This window comes from Bufo gargarizans, chromosome 2 (assembly GCF_014858855.1).
Source record: "Bufo gargarizans isolate SCDJY-AF-19 chromosome 2, ASM1485885v1, whole genome shotgun sequence".
Lineage (NCBI taxonomy): Eukaryota > Metazoa > Chordata > Amphibia > Anura > Bufonidae > Bufo > Bufo gargarizans.
Window position 1 is genome coordinate 267,396,598 of NC_058081.1, and position 15,612 is coordinate 267,412,209.

The 15,612-nt window shown below is 40.3% G+C and overlaps 1 protein-coding gene across 5 annotated transcripts in view; it reads left to right on the forward strand.

Annotated features, from left to right (window-relative positions):
- The window catches only part of CADPS2 (calcium dependent secretion activator 2), a 605,828-nt gene that overhangs the window by 225,539 nt on the left and 364,677 nt on the right, over window positions 1-15,612 (forward strand). For all 5 annotated transcript variants that reach the window (XM_044280279.1, XM_044280275.1, XM_044280277.1 and 2 more), the window contains exons 9-13: window positions 978-1,044; window positions 4,253-4,361; window positions 5,883-6,086; window positions 9,153-9,289; window positions 12,846-13,033. In XM_044280279.1, the coding sequence (XP_044136214.1) occupies window positions 978-1,044; window positions 4,253-4,361; window positions 5,883-6,086; window positions 9,153-9,289; window positions 12,846-13,033 (705 nt within the window). The remainder of the gene's footprint in view (window positions 1-977; window positions 1,045-4,252; window positions 4,362-5,882; window positions 6,087-9,152; window positions 9,290-12,845; window positions 13,034-15,612) is intronic.

A 15,612-nucleotide genomic window follows, 5' to 3' on the forward strand; every position in this document is an offset into this window, starting at 1 on the left:
CACCCCCCACAATGCCCCACCATTTTAAAATCGGACCTCCACAGCAGCCCGTCCCTTAACTTTGACCTTTCACAGCACCCTACTGCCTTGACAGTGACCTCCTCAGGGGCCCTCCCCCTTAACAGTGACCTTCACAGTGCTCGCCCCTTTAACAGTGACTTACACAGTGCCGGCCCCTTTACCAGTGACTTCCACAGTGCCGGCCCCTTTACCAGTGACCTCCACAGTGCTGGCCCCTTTACCAGTGACCTCCACAGTGCCGGCCCCTTTTACAGTGACCTCCACAGTGCCGGCCCCTTTAACAGTGACCTCCACAGTTTCGGCCCCTTTAACAGTCACCTCCATAGCGCCCGGCCCCTTTAACAGTGACCTCCATAGCGCCCGGCCCCTTTAACAGTGACCTCCATAGCGCTCTGTCCCTTTAACAGTGACTTCCATAGCGCCCTGTACCTTTTAATGCTAGGTCTACACGACAACATATGTCGTGCAACATTTTGTTTCGACAACTTTTATAATGATAGGCTATGGTGTCGCACTGTGGCATGCTGCGACTGCGACACGACAGTCGCAAAAATCCATCCAAGATGGATGCATGTAGCAGTGTAGTTGTGCCCTATGTGTCATGCGACTTATCGTCCTGTAGCCCTAGCCTTAAACTGACCTACAGCAGTGAAGAAAAATGGCTGGGTTGTTATGGAAACCTGGAGTAAAACTGTGTGTATGGCAGTTGTGATTTGAAGAGAGAGACTTGCAGGCTTGTTTTGGCTAATGCAGGACATGTTCAGGGAAACGGTACATCCTAGAGAGCTGATACCCGGTCTAAAATCTTCCCAGACATCTAATGTACCTGTGTGCCAAATTTGGTGACGATCGGTTCAGTCATTTGATCGCGCATAAAGAACAGACAGAAACTCTTTTTTTATGTATATAACAGATATACACATTGTAACTGTTGCTTTTCCCTCTCTTATTCCTAGGTATTTATATGCTGTGGGTCAAAAGGTGTGGAAAAGATGGAAGAAACGTTACTTTGTCCTTGTTCAGGTTTGTATAATGTATTACATTTTCAATAGTTTTAACTTATGGTACCAATCAGTCATCTCATCCCACAAAAAATGAGATACTACCTAAGACAATGAGCCAAAAAAATAAAATAAACTATGACTCTCAGAAAATGGCAGCACAAAAACAAGATTTTATTCTGTTTAAAAAAACTTTCACTGTGTTAAGAAAACTAAAATTGATAGACATATTGGGTATTGCCGTGTCCGTAACAGCCTGCTCTATAGAAATATCATATTATATGCTCCCTCAGGTGAATGCTGTAAAAAAATAAAATAAAATGTTTTGTCACCTTGTCTCACAAAAAGTGTAACACCAAGCGATCAAAAAGTCTTATGTACCCCAAAATGGTACCAATGGATACATCACCTCACCTCATCCCGCAAAAACTGAGACCCTACCTAAGACCATCAAAATAAAAACCAATGTCACCCGTAAACCAATCCTTCAAAATCTGTGCTGCAAAGGCTATATGGCGTTCCTTCCGTTCTGAATCCTGCCATGAACCCCCTACAGCAGCTTACCACCACATATGGGGTGTTGCTGTATTCAGGGGAAAATGGGTAACAAATTATGGGGTGCTTTTTCTCCTGTTACCCCTTGTGAAAATGAAAAATTTAGGGCTAAAGCAGCTTTTTCTTGGAAGAAATGAAACTTTTCATTTTCACAGCCAAGTGTTTCCAAATTCTATAAAATGCTTAGAGGGTCAAAGTGCTCAGTACCCCCCTTAATATATTCTTTAAGGGGTGTAGTTTCCAAAATGGGGTAATTTTTTGAGGGTTTCCACTGTAGGGGTACATCGGGTCTCTTCAAATACAAAATGGTGCCTAAAAACCATTCTAGCAAAATCTGCCTTCCAAATCCATATGGCGCTCCTTTCCCTCTGACCACTGCCACGTGTCCATAGGGCAGTTTACCACCACATATGGGGTATTTCTGTAAACTGCAGAATCAGAGTAGTAATAATTGATGTGATGAATATCACGCCTCGCGCCCGCTTGGCGTCACCTAGGCCGAGCTCGGTACAGATTACACACACACCTCCTGTCCACGCGGGCACAGAGAGGCAACAAGCTGAGAGAGCCTTTTCACTGCTGCAGTGAAAACAGCGCTGTCTCAGCCCAGGTATCTGCCACCTTTTTTAACATAAGCCCGGTCCGCTAACGGGATTATATAGGGTGAGAAACCAACCCGCTTATAACTAGGCCAAAACACTGACGTGGGGATTCGTGATCGAGATACAAGATAGCACAAGATTAAATTATATATTTAATTGCCATAAAGGCACACTAGATATAACACAATATACACAGAGAATATATACAGTGGTCTGAGTTTACAGAGACAGGTTATATGGGTACAACGGGGTTAAGCAGAGCAAGAGTCAGTTACCGGGTGAGATGAAAGTTCCTTAGGGTTGTGGTGTGTTCTTTGCTGTAGTCACATGAAGGGCAGTGATCTCAGATAGTTCCTGGGTCCCCCTAAACACATTACACGATGTGACCCTTCTTCAGAGAAAGACCCCGCCCTCTGGCTTGTATGGGCTTATGACCTGTAGCTGGCTGCTCCCCTCCCCGACTATGGGTAGGGTCCACCCCTCCTACTCTGGTGCTGGCAGCAAAAGACCCATAAACCCCTTAGGGCTCATAGCCCCAGACCAGAATGTTGCAGGAAAATGGTTTGGGGGCTCAATTAATCCGCCTGGGTTCCGGCTACAACTAAAGTCCACACATGGTACCGTTATTTGGTTTCTGTGGGGAGATATGGATATCTCCTTTCCCTGGCATCCCCCCATCAAACAAAGAGCATGGGCATGTACATTGTGGCCACCGGGACACAAATATGTATCCGTTTGCGCCTGCTGGGTGTTTTCCTGTAGGATCCGGGCTGTCTGACTGGAGGTGTGAAATGTAAGTAAATGTGGCCTGCTAGGAGTTCTCTGCCATATGGCTGGGGCTTTGAAGCAGCGTCCTTCTGTGGAGTTCACTACCTCTGCTATCTGTCAGCAAATGGGGGGGGTGAGGACATGGCTGACAGTAAATATTAATCCATATTCCTCACAATTGACGTTTATTTTGCTATTAACCCTTGACTACCAAAAAAGTGAAATTTTGAAATTTCACCTCCATTTTCCTTTAAGTCTTGTGGAATACCTCAAGGTTTAACCAAGTTTGTAACATCAGTTTTGAATAATTTAAAGGGTTTAGCTTTTAAAATGGGATTATTTTATGGGTGGTTTCCATCACGTAAGCCCCTCAAAATCTGGTGTTGGAAATTTAAAAAATGGCTTCTAAATTTCTAAGCCTTCTAACGTCCTAAAAAATAAAATTACATTTACAAAATGATGGCAACATAAAGCAAATGGGGGATGTTGATTGATAACTATTTCATGAGGAATTACTTTTACTATCTGTCTTAAAAAGAAAAATTCAAATTTAGAAAATTGTGAATTATTTCAAATTCTTGGTAAATTTTGAATTATTTTATAAATAAAGGTGAAATATGTCGACTTAATTTACCACTGTTATGAAGTACAACGTGTCACTAGAAAACAATCTCAGAATGGCTTGGATAAGTAAAAGTGTTCCAAAGTCATTACCACATAAAGTGACACATGTCAGATTAGCAAAAATCGGCCTGGGATTTAAGGCTACTTTCACACTCGTGTTTGGTGCGGATCCGTCATGAATCTGCACAGACGGATCCGTTCAGATAATACAACCGTCTGCATCCGTTCAGAACGGATCTGTTTGTATTATCTTTAACATAGCCAAGACGGATCCGTCTTGAACACCATTGAAAGTCAATGGAGGATGGATCCTTTTTCATTTGTGCCAGATTGTGTCAAAGAAAACGGATCCGTCCCCATTGATTTACAATGTGTGTCAGAACGGATCCGTTTGGCTCAGTTTTGTCAGACACCAAAACGCTGCAAGCAGCGTTTTGTTGTCCGCCTCCAAAGTGGAATGGAGACGGAACGGAGGCAAACTGATGCATTCTGAGAGGATCCTTTTCCATTCAGAATGCATTGGGTCAGAACTGATCAGTTTTGGGCCACTTGTAAGAGCCCTGAATGTATCTTGCAAACAGAAAGCCAAAATGCCAATGTGAATGTAGCCTAAGGTGAAAAGTGGCTCGGTACTGAAGGGGTTAAAATATAACCCCCTTTAATGTGTCTCTTCTTAAACAGGTAAGCCAATACACATTTGCAATGTGTAGCTACAGAGAAAAGAAAGCAGAACCCCAAGAACTGATGCAGCTGGAGGGATACACAGTGGATTACACAGATCCTCAGTCCGGTAATTTATTGCTACTGATTAGTGTTGAGCGAACTTGTGCTTTAAGTTCGGCGTCTAAAGTTCGGGTTATCGAAGAATCGCATTATGGATTCCGCTACCACGGACCATAACTTGGTCCGTGGTAGCGGAATCCATAACGCAAATTTCCGATAACCCGAACCCGAACTTTAGACGTCGAACTTAAAGCACAAGTTCGCTCAACACTACTACTGATGTCAACTATATTTTGATTACTTTGGTAACATTTATTGTTCTTTATATCACAGTTCAAGCTTCAGAGTTTATACTGAATATTGCTGATGACACGAGATGACTTAAAAGATAATAGTGATAACTTGGGTGGCCCAGCATTGGAGTTAATTCCAGCACCCCTGGTGGTTTGGAGTACTTATACCCTCTCTGGTTCTATACTCTACCATCTCCAGTCGTCCCACAGAAGAGAAATGGAGCACAGGTGTACATGCTTGACCATTTCTATTTTAAAAAGAGGGTACATGGGACCCCCACATTCATGATTGGTGAGGTCAGACCCCACCCATCAGACTTTTATCACCTATCCTGTAAATAGGGGATATGTTTAAAATATAGGAAACTCCTTTCATGTCGGTGACTTGTGTGGCTATGCTAGTGTAGCGGAGTGCAATATTAGAATCCACGATCTCCGCTGGTATAACAGGTAAATCCACAGTCAGCGCTGAACAGTACGGCAATATTCCCAATCCTCCCAATAACCGGACGAAACACAGTCTGGGAGTCAACAACCCGCTTTATTCACAAGCTTGTATATTTATACAGTTCCCCATGCCATTGTACACAAAATCCCCTTCCCTCTGTCTGTAACACAATAAACAAAACCAAATGAGCCTTGTCTGAGACGTAATTAACCAACACAATAAGCATTGTCTGAGACGTAATCCACAAAATACAATTACCAAACGTAATGGACTAACTTGAACCCTGGCATACATATACAATTTAACTGAACACATAATAACATAGATAATCTGTAAAACAGCCTGAATGCAATCTGATACCCAGTCTTAAAGGGGCAGTAGTAGCAATATAAAATACCACATGCCCAAATATTGCATTCAAACGTACGGACAACCTTTCTTACATTATAGTCCAGAAGTGGCTAGGTTTGCCACAGCTAGTGAAGGAGTTAATGCCACCATTCTTGGTGGTCTTCTTTGTTGAAGTGATTAGGTTATTGAAAGGGTTAATTCCAGAATCTGTTGTTATCTAGGATGGGGTTTACCTCATGTTTGGTGTCCAGAGGTTCTGTCACCTAATTAGGTTTCAGGGATGTCCACTGCAGGAACTTCCAAGATGAACATGATATGCTCCAAGAGATAAGGGCACCAGATGTGGGTTGGTGATTTAAGAACCAAAAGTTGATTTAAAAAAAAAGTGATTTAAAATAAGGATTAAATGTGTTAGGAAATTCATTTATTTCAGTGAATTTATGTGATTGTTGAAATATCAGTAGCAGACGTTTCTTTCATTGTTCCTTGTTGGCAGGTCTCCAGGGAGGTCGGTGGTTTTTCAATGCAGTTAAAGAAGGGGACACAGTAATCTTTGCCAGTGATGATGAGCAAGACAGAGTACTGTGGGTACAAGCAATATACAGAGCAACAGGTCAATCTTATAAGCCCATTGCTTCAAATCATGCCCTGAAATCAAATATCAGAGGAATAAATGCTCACATGGAGCCATCTCAACCAAGTAAGATACTGTATGCTGGTATTATGACAAGTATCATATCTCTGTAGTAACTCAGAAACTTTTAAGAATGTATCTTCACTGACTCTAAATTGAAAATCGCGGGCCTTGGTGCAAAATCCATAACAGGGCTCTCACCTACAGTACCCTGTGGCATTTATAATACTGGTGTCATCTTATTTGGCAGAGGGGCATTTGGGTTCACCTAGACACTGGTTTCTAGGTTCAACTCCTACCTCTGCGCCCCTGATAGCTGCCCTTCATGTTCAGACATATAACATGGCACCTATAAGTTTCATTTTAAACATCTTCTAATTGTGTTATTACCGATTTTATTAATTTAGTAATGTTTTACCCTAAAGTAAACTACTCGCTGTAGGTTAGTCCATGTTACATAGTTCAGCACTTCATTTTTATTACCGTATTTTTCGCCGTATAAGACGCACCGGCGTATAAGACGCACCTAGGTTTTTGGGGAGGAAAATAAGAAAAAAAATATTTTTAACCAAAAGGTGTGCTGTGGGTTTGGAACTAGGTGGTCTGTGGATGGCACTATTACTGGGGATCTGTGGATGACGGACACTGTTATGGGGGGATCTGTGGATGACGGACACTGTTATGGGGGGATCTGTAGATGACGGACACTGTTATGGGGGGATCTGTGGATGACTGACACTGTTATGGGGGGATCTGTGGATGACTGACACTGTTATGGGGGGATCTGTGGATGACTGACACTGTTATGGGGGGAACTGTGGATGACGGACACTTATGGGGGGATCTGTGGATGACGGACACTGTTATGGGGGGAACTGTGGATGACGGACACTGTTATGGAGGGATCTGTGGCTTTCACTGTTACAGGGGGATCTGTGGCTGGCACTGTTACAGGGGGGGATCTGTGGATGGCACTGTTATACATGTGTCATCCACAGACCCTCCCAGCCCATAACTGTGCCATCCACAGATCCCCCGCCGCTCCTGTATACTAATATAATATGTCTTATTCAATTAATAGTTATTAAATATGCCTCTTTATTCCTAAAAGTACCTTAAATCCAAAGCGCTTCAGTACAATGCCGGCAGGCCGGGCAGCCGGCGCGGCGCGTCACTCACTGACGTCACTTGCCTGCGCCGCCTGCTTCATTCATAAAGTAGGCGGCGCAGGCACGTGACATCAGGGAGTTACGCTGCCGCCCGCCCAGCCTGCATACTACTGAAGCGCTAAGGATTTAAGGTACTATTAGGCATAAAGGGGCATATTTAATAACCATTCATTGAATATGACATATTTTATTAGTACACCGGAGCGGCGGGGCGGGCCTTTAGTACAGTGACTGCACCGCCCCGCCGCTATTGCCGGCCCCAGCTCCTCCTCCCAGTCCCTCCCCGAGTCCTCGCTCTCTTTACATCGCTGGCAGCGATGTAAAACTGACTGCATTCGCCGTATAAGACGCAGGGGCATTTCTCCCCCATTTTGGGGGAAGAAAAAGTGCGTCTTATACGGCGAAAAATACGGTACTTTATATAGCTAATATTGTGTCTCTTTTTTTCCTGTGTGCCTCTTGCAGATGGAAAACATATGTTCTGTCATATTTGGATTTTACAGTTTCATGTTTTAAGACATATGTTTTGCTAAAAATTATTATATTTGTATCTGACAATATAATAATTTACAGCAATTTTTGCCGGTTTTATTGTTTTTCAATATAGATGCACCTGCGGAAATTGAAAGATACTTTCACTTGTTTTTATTATAAAGTATATGAGCTTTTACATGGTGGGAATCTGTAATTCCATGCTGTTAACTTCTGTAAGGGTAACGTTTTATTTTTGTATATATACTAGTGAACACACCTACCATTCGATGAATTTGACAGGGCAAACCATATGATATGAATTAGTAAAGATATCAGCTGAAAAATGTAAAGAATATCTTTCAGCTTGAATGAAATAATTCTCCCATGTGTAAATCTAGTTGGCTTTTGAACATGACATGGATCAATATGATCTGGGGCTAAATTTCTCAATGTGACTGATTATGTTAGCATCATGGCCACAGATCAATATGGAGTTTATGAGGGCCTGGATTCTATAATTGGTGTTGATCAATAAGTCTTTGTCTTCTTCCCTTTAGAAACCTTAAGTTGGTACTGTGCTGTGTCTCAACAGTACACTTAGGGAAGTACATTTGTGATAACTAATGTAAAAAAAAAAGACATTTAAATTTTAAGGGACAAAGAGTCTGAGGCCCCTTTGTAAGGGGCATTTTAAGATGATTGTAAGCAGATTGCTCACCCAATATGAACTTTGGTATCAAACTGAGCTAATGTTTTGTTGGAAAACTAACCCTCTTGGCTTTTTCTGTCTATATGTGCTGGATAATTCCCATGGATGTTTTTTAACAAAACATACCATTAATGAAAGCAATCAGTGCAACTCCTCTTTTGATAAACCCGCGGGGTCTAAAGGCGTTGAAAGATGTATCTATGAAGAACAATGCATTTGGTCCTTCGACGAACATTTAGGACACACCAATATGGAGAATTTGTGTACTGCTCTGTTTTCTTTTCCTTTTTTCGCTTGAAGGTTATAAATTCCATTTTTTGCTGCATGCAACACTTCCCATTACTCTACCAAGGGTTGTCTCATTAAAAGCATAGCACAAAACAAAGACTGTAAGTGACCTACCTTTTGCTAACATGTTCATTTCTGCTCTAGTTTGCCATTTGGAAAGTAGATTGGTGGTTCTGATTAATGGGTTTTTATATTGGTATTTGTGCTGCTGTAGTCATATTTCCAAGCCGAACAATGGAAGGGTGAAAATGTGCAATGTGGTAGAGATGTTTCCCAGACCGTTTTCTTTTTAGTCTGGATGTTTGCTAAGTGCTTTGAAATACACCAAGGTCGCATCATCAAGTTGTCAGTGAATTAAACTGTAGATGATCAGTTTTTGAATTAAAGCATAAAAAAAGTGTAAATGTTATATATTTCGGTGCATGCGTTCATGTTTTGCTTAGATTGGCTTTGTTTTGTACAATGCTGTTTTTTCCCTTTTCTTTTCTGCAGATACAGATCGTGGACAAAGGCATGGAATGGATGAGTTTATTTCTGCTAATCCCTGCAGATATGATCATGCCTCCCTCTTTAAAGTACTTCAGAAGCAAACATTGGAACATAGATTAAATGATTCCTATTCTTGTCTGGTAAGTATTAAAGGTGGTTAATTAAATGACATGTATTAAAACATAGTCATAGTGTTGTTCTTTTTTCTTCCTTCAAATGTTATTTAGCAATGGAGCTTTTTTTCTGCATGCTTCTTTTTTACACATTAAAAAAAAAAAAAAAAAAAAAAGAAGCTTTGAAATGAATGGGAGGCTGTTTTGAGGTGTGAACATGTCCATATGCCGTACTGATAGTTGAGCAGTAAGAGAGACAGGAGATGGCACGTGCAGCGCGTCATCTCCTCATGCAGCTGATCGGCAGGGATAGGATAAGATAGGATAGGTCATCAGTATTAAAAGCCCGGAGAACCCCTTTAACATCAAATGTGAAAATTGTGTTCATAAAGATTGCTGATTTGCCACTCAATAATGTAGCTGAGGAATAGAAGCAGATATACTGCTCACCTGTCAGTTGGTAATGTGTTGTGTCTCACCTGTACACTCGGTGTCTAAATTTGGACCTCAAAATGTAGTGCCCCTCCAGGCCCTGCGCTAGGCATAACCCTGTATATCAGTATTACCTTGAGTATTCCTTTATTTTAGAATTACCAATTAGAATGGGTATGCCCAAATTGTTGAATAATGCCGTAAGGTAATATGTTCTGTAAAATGGTATATCTTAGTATTTTCATTGAAATTGAAAATAAACATAAGTCATTCACCTTCCACAATGATAAATGTAGTTGTAAAGAAATATATTGTGTTAAATGATCCTATCCCTGTGTTATATATAAACTTTTAGCCTTGTCCTTAAACCTCTTCCCACCCAGTGCCGCAGGGCTAAAAAAGGGCTAAATGTAAGACTGCTCGGAAGCTGTTTTACATTTAGAAATGGCGGAGGATCTGATGAAGTTATGAAGAGGTCGGCGCCTCTTCATAAATTCGGTGGAATCACCGCCAGCTTAGGGGTTTATTAAACCCAGTGTCTAAAACGCCAGTCTTAATAAATGTGCCCCATAATGTAATCTGCATAGACTCCAATGCTAATGCATTTAAGTATGTGAGAGAAGCAATCTAATGAGAGTTGAAATTTTTTTATTAAAAAATATATTAAATCACCCCCCTTTCCTTAAAAATAAAAATACATAAAAAAAATAGATCATGGGCATCACCGTGTGCAAAAACACCAGTAATATTAAAATCTAAAAACATTTAACCCACATGGCAAATAAAGAAAAAAAATTAAGAAAAAAAGGATGATTTGTCATTGTTTGGTAACTTCATCTCCCACCAAAAAATTTAATGGAAAGTGATCAAAAAGTAATACACACCTCACAATGGCATCAATGAAAAGTACAGAACGCCCCGCAAAAATTTAAAATTACCCTCACACAGCTTTGTACACATAACTACAAAACCATTCTAGGGGTCAGAATATGGCATTTAAAAGAGAAAATCTTTATATTTTTTTTTTACTTATGTGGTATCACTGTAATCGTACTTTACAGCATAGGGAATGCCATAAAAACAAAACCCATAAAACTGTATCAGACTTGCGTATTTTCCAGTTTCACACCATTTGGATTTTTTTTTGCCAGTTCCCTACTATGTTGTATGCAATATTAAATGGTGATATTAGAAAGTACAACTTGTCCCACAAAAAACAAGCCCTCATACAGCTGTGTGACAGGAAAAATAAATAACTTATGGCCCCGGTAAGGCAGGGAGTGAAAAATGAAAACATAAAAAAAAAAAAAACTCCCAAAGGGTTGACCCCTTAACAAATGCGATGTAGTATTTTTACCGCAGCCATTCAAGGCGCTTCCTCTGAAGCACCTCCTTTTAATGCAGTGCTTAAAAGATGATTGCTGTGCAGTGTGCTTTTGGGTCCTGATGCTCTGTAGTTATCAGCCTTGGGCATTAAGGCACTGGTCAGGAGCCAGTAAAGTTGGTCTCTGATCATGTGACCGGACCATCTGAGGGATTTCACAGACAAAGGGACTGACTTGGTAGTCCCATTGGCAGTGGTTCACTATGGCACCTGAGGTCTAACAAAGCCTCCTTCTCCCAAATCTGCACTAAGCAGTTGCCTTTTAGACCAGGCCTGTGACAGTGACAGGCAATAATATCTTGAGATACTATGGATCCAAATGCATTATCGAAATTTCCAAATGAACTTTTTTTTATTTTTAACACAAAATGAGTTGTGAAACAAAAACACTCTCATTTTAACAATCTTTGTATAAATCAATATTACAAGACATAAATATTGAATTATAAATTATTGCAGAAAATGCATTTTTCTCCACTTATCTGCCACTTCTCTGTCACTGAGCGATGGGAGCTTTTCCATAAAATAATCTTAAATAATAAGCTGTTACTGAAAAAAGGACCCTAAATTGGGTCACTGTCACTAGTGGGGTACCTCAGGGGTAAGTACTGGGCCCTATTCTCTTCAATATATTTTTTTATGATCTTGTAGAAGGCCTGCACAGTAAAATATACATTTTTGCAGATGACACTAAACTGTGTAAAGTAATTAACATGGAACAGGACAGTATACTACTAAAGAGGGATCTGGATAGATTGGAGGCTTGGGCAGATAAGTGGCAGATGAGGTTTAACACTGACAAATGTAAGATTATGCACATGGGAAAGAATAATGCAAGTCACCCGTACATACTAAATGGTAAAACACTGGGTAACACTGACATGGAAAAGGACCTAGGAATTTTGGTGAACAGCAAACTAAGCTGTAGAAACCAGTGTCGGGCTGCTGCCAAGGCCAATGGGTGGCATCAAAAGGGGCATAGATGCCCGTGATGAGAACATAGTCCTGCTACTGTACTTTACAAATCATTGGTCAGACCACACATGGAGTACTGTGTGCAGTTCTGAGCTCCTGTGAACAAGACAGACATAGCAGAGCTGGAGAGGGTTCAGAGGAGGGCAACTAAAGTAATAACTGGAATGGGTGGATTACAGTACCCTGAAAGATTTTAAAAATTAGGGTTACTCAGTCTATAAAAAAGACAACTGAGGGGAGATCTAATAACTATGTATAAATATATCGGGGGTCAGTACAGAGATCTCTCCCATCATCTATTTATCCCCGTGACTGTGACGAGGGGACATCCTCTGCGTCTGGAGGAAAGGTTTGTACACAAACATAGAAGAGGATTCTTTACTGTAAGAGCAGTGAGACTATGGAACTCTCTGACTGAGGAGGAAGTGTATTTCTGGAGTGTAATAATATTACAGGTTATAGTTACTACAGTTACTAGAGATGGAGTGATCAGTCAGTTAGTTTCTCTATGTATTCATATAGGAGCCTCAATGTCAGTCTCCTAGTAATGAATAGAGAAACTGACTTCCTGTCATATGTCAGTTAGAGAGGCAGAGTGTTGGTCACATGACACAGCTGAGGATCAGAAGGGAATGGGTAAGTCACAAATACAGTCTCTGGTAAGAAAATTACCTTTACTACAGTTTACACCATGAGCCTTACAGGTCAGAGAATACACATTTTTGTGGAAGTGCTACTTTATGATCAGTTTATTCATCTCTAGATTAATTATCATTTCCACTTTCTTTACAGGGTTGGTTCAGTCCTGGTCAAGTGTTTGTACTAGATGAATACTGTGCGCGATATGGTGTACGTGGCTGCCATCGTCATCTTTGCTATCTTAAAGAACTGATTGACCATGCTGAGACAGGGTCTGTGATAGATCCAACACTGCTTCATTACAGCTTTGCATTCTGTGCTTCTCATGTTCATGGAAACAGGTATCAGCTGGCAATGGCAAAATGTACTATTTTATATGACCGGCATAAATTGCTTGCCGTTGATTTATTAACGTTATACTTTTGTGTTAAGTAACACCACATTTCTTTTATACTGCATCATTTAAGAAATTTGTTAAATACAGGAAATTTTACATATTATAGAATGATTGTTTTCTCATATCAGGGTTGATTTTGATTGAAGACTTTACCCTTTGGTAAACCCTTTTTCATGTTAATCACACACAGATACAGGGATAGCTGTCAATCATTGTATTTGGGTATTAGCAGCAATGGCAATTTTATTTTATGCATTTGCACAATAAAAGTGCTTTTTGTTGCACTTTCTTTTGTTGAATTTTCTGAGTAAATATAGAAAGTGGTCTTTATTATTTTTTTTGTCCCCACCCTTCAGAGTTGGGGCCTAGCATCTAAATAGTTAATAAATAAGAACCATGCGGTATAAAATGGTATCAATGAAAGCTAAATCTCATTACACAATAAAGCAAGCCAACATCGACAGAGAAATTACGAAGTTGGCTCTTAGAATGCAACAACATAAAAAACTTTGGGGGCCATTTATAAAACTGGTGTAAAGTAGAACTGGCTTAGGTCCCCATAGCAACCAAACAACCAAAAGGAGGAATCAGCTTGGTTGCTATGGGTAACTAAGCCAGTTCTACTTTACACCAGTTTGATAAAGGACCCACTTTTATTTTATTTTATTATTTTTTATGGCATGAGATGTGCTATTATTGTGCAAAAATAGTGAAAACAATAGAATTTTCCATATTTTGTATTGCTGTAAATGCACTGACCTAGTGGCGTAGCTACTGTAACAGGGAAGCAGCTGCTTCAGGGCTCGATCTGAAGGGGTATGGCAGCAGTACTGTCATGTCATCAATGATTTTGTCAGGCCTGGCCCCCTCAACACAGGCAGTCACATTGGAGGCTCACCTGCTCTATTATGTGAAAGGAAGAGTCCGCCCCAATCAGACAGCCTACCCTCTATGACTGTGTGTACAGAGGTAGCTGTCAAACACTGAGAGGACCGCCTCCTTCAAAGCCAAGAATGAGCAGGAATTGAAATGAATAAAATACATATATATATATATATATATATATATATATATATATATATATATATATATATATTAAATCTTTTCCCATAAAACTATATAGCAATCTGCTCAGCGCTTCCTGCTCTATAACATGATGCCTACAGCTTGCATTGTATTTACATGGTGACAGGTTCCCTGTAAACAATCGGGAGTAAGGTTGTGGAGAACAACAAGTTCACACTTTAGTTATTTGGTCAGTTATTTCCATCAGTTATTGCGAGCCAAAACAAGTAGTAAAGCCTACTCAGAGATCAGGTATAATGGAAAGATTTCCTCCTGTTTTGTGTAAAAAAAAATAAACGCTTGGTTTTGGCTCATGAGTCACAACAACTGATAGAAACAACTGATCAAATAACTGAAGTGTGAACTCAGCCTAAGGGCTCATTCAGATGGCCATATGCTGTCCACAAGTTTTTTTTGCTGATCTATAGACTTCCATAGGGCCATGTCCTGATTTTCACTGACAAGTATAGGACATGTTTCATTTTTTTGCTGAGCCGTGCAATTAAGCCAGCTTATGTGGTGGTATTTTGTGTAAAAAGTCGCATTTATGGCATAAAGATTTATTTTTATTTTAAGGAAAGGGGGTGATTTGAACTTTTTTTATTTTTATTTTTTATGTTTTGTAAAAACTTTTTTTTACTTTTTTTTTTTTTAGTCACATTGGGTGACAATAACTGCCAATCATTAGATTGCCCATTGTGTTCCTTGATGGTTATATAGCCATCATTGAAGACTTCATTTGCACTATACCAATGCAAGTGACTACACTGAGGTAAAGAGATGCCTCACCCTCCTCTCTCCTCTGCTTGTTAGGTATTATGATCCTGAATGCAAATGATAAGATCTTTAGCTGAATTGAATCCCTGTTGGAGTGAGCAGATGTGGCTAATGAGCAGCAGCAGCACTTGTATGCAGCATCCATTACCACATTACTCAGTCTGTCCTGTCCATCCTCTCTGTACTTCATGTCTCCTCATGAACTCTATTCCCACAAAGATTCAGCTAAATATCATATTAAACTGTATTCAGAATCAAAACACCTGACAACCAGAGAGGAGGATGTGTCAACTTTTTACCTTAGTGTTGTGAAATAACTTGTCCTCCTGTGTGATTAGGACAGGTTTTGTGTGTACTGATAGGACTGCGGCCATTTTATTTCTCCTAATCATTGCTCCCTAGTCAAAACGAGCCATTATAACTAATGAAAGTTTTTTGGGAATATATAATAAATTAATATTTAAGTATTTTCATTTTCTTAATTCCCGGAGAACCCCTTTGTTCCCAGTCCACCCTTGGCTGACCTAGCCTGCCAGACATCAAACGAGATCAGAAAGTACAATCGGCCTTAGAGCATATGCACAAGACCGTTGGCCATTTTGCAGTGCGCAAATTGCGGGTCCATTTTGCGGAATGTTCTATATTTCTGAGGATGCCACGGAGTGGACATATTGATACGGA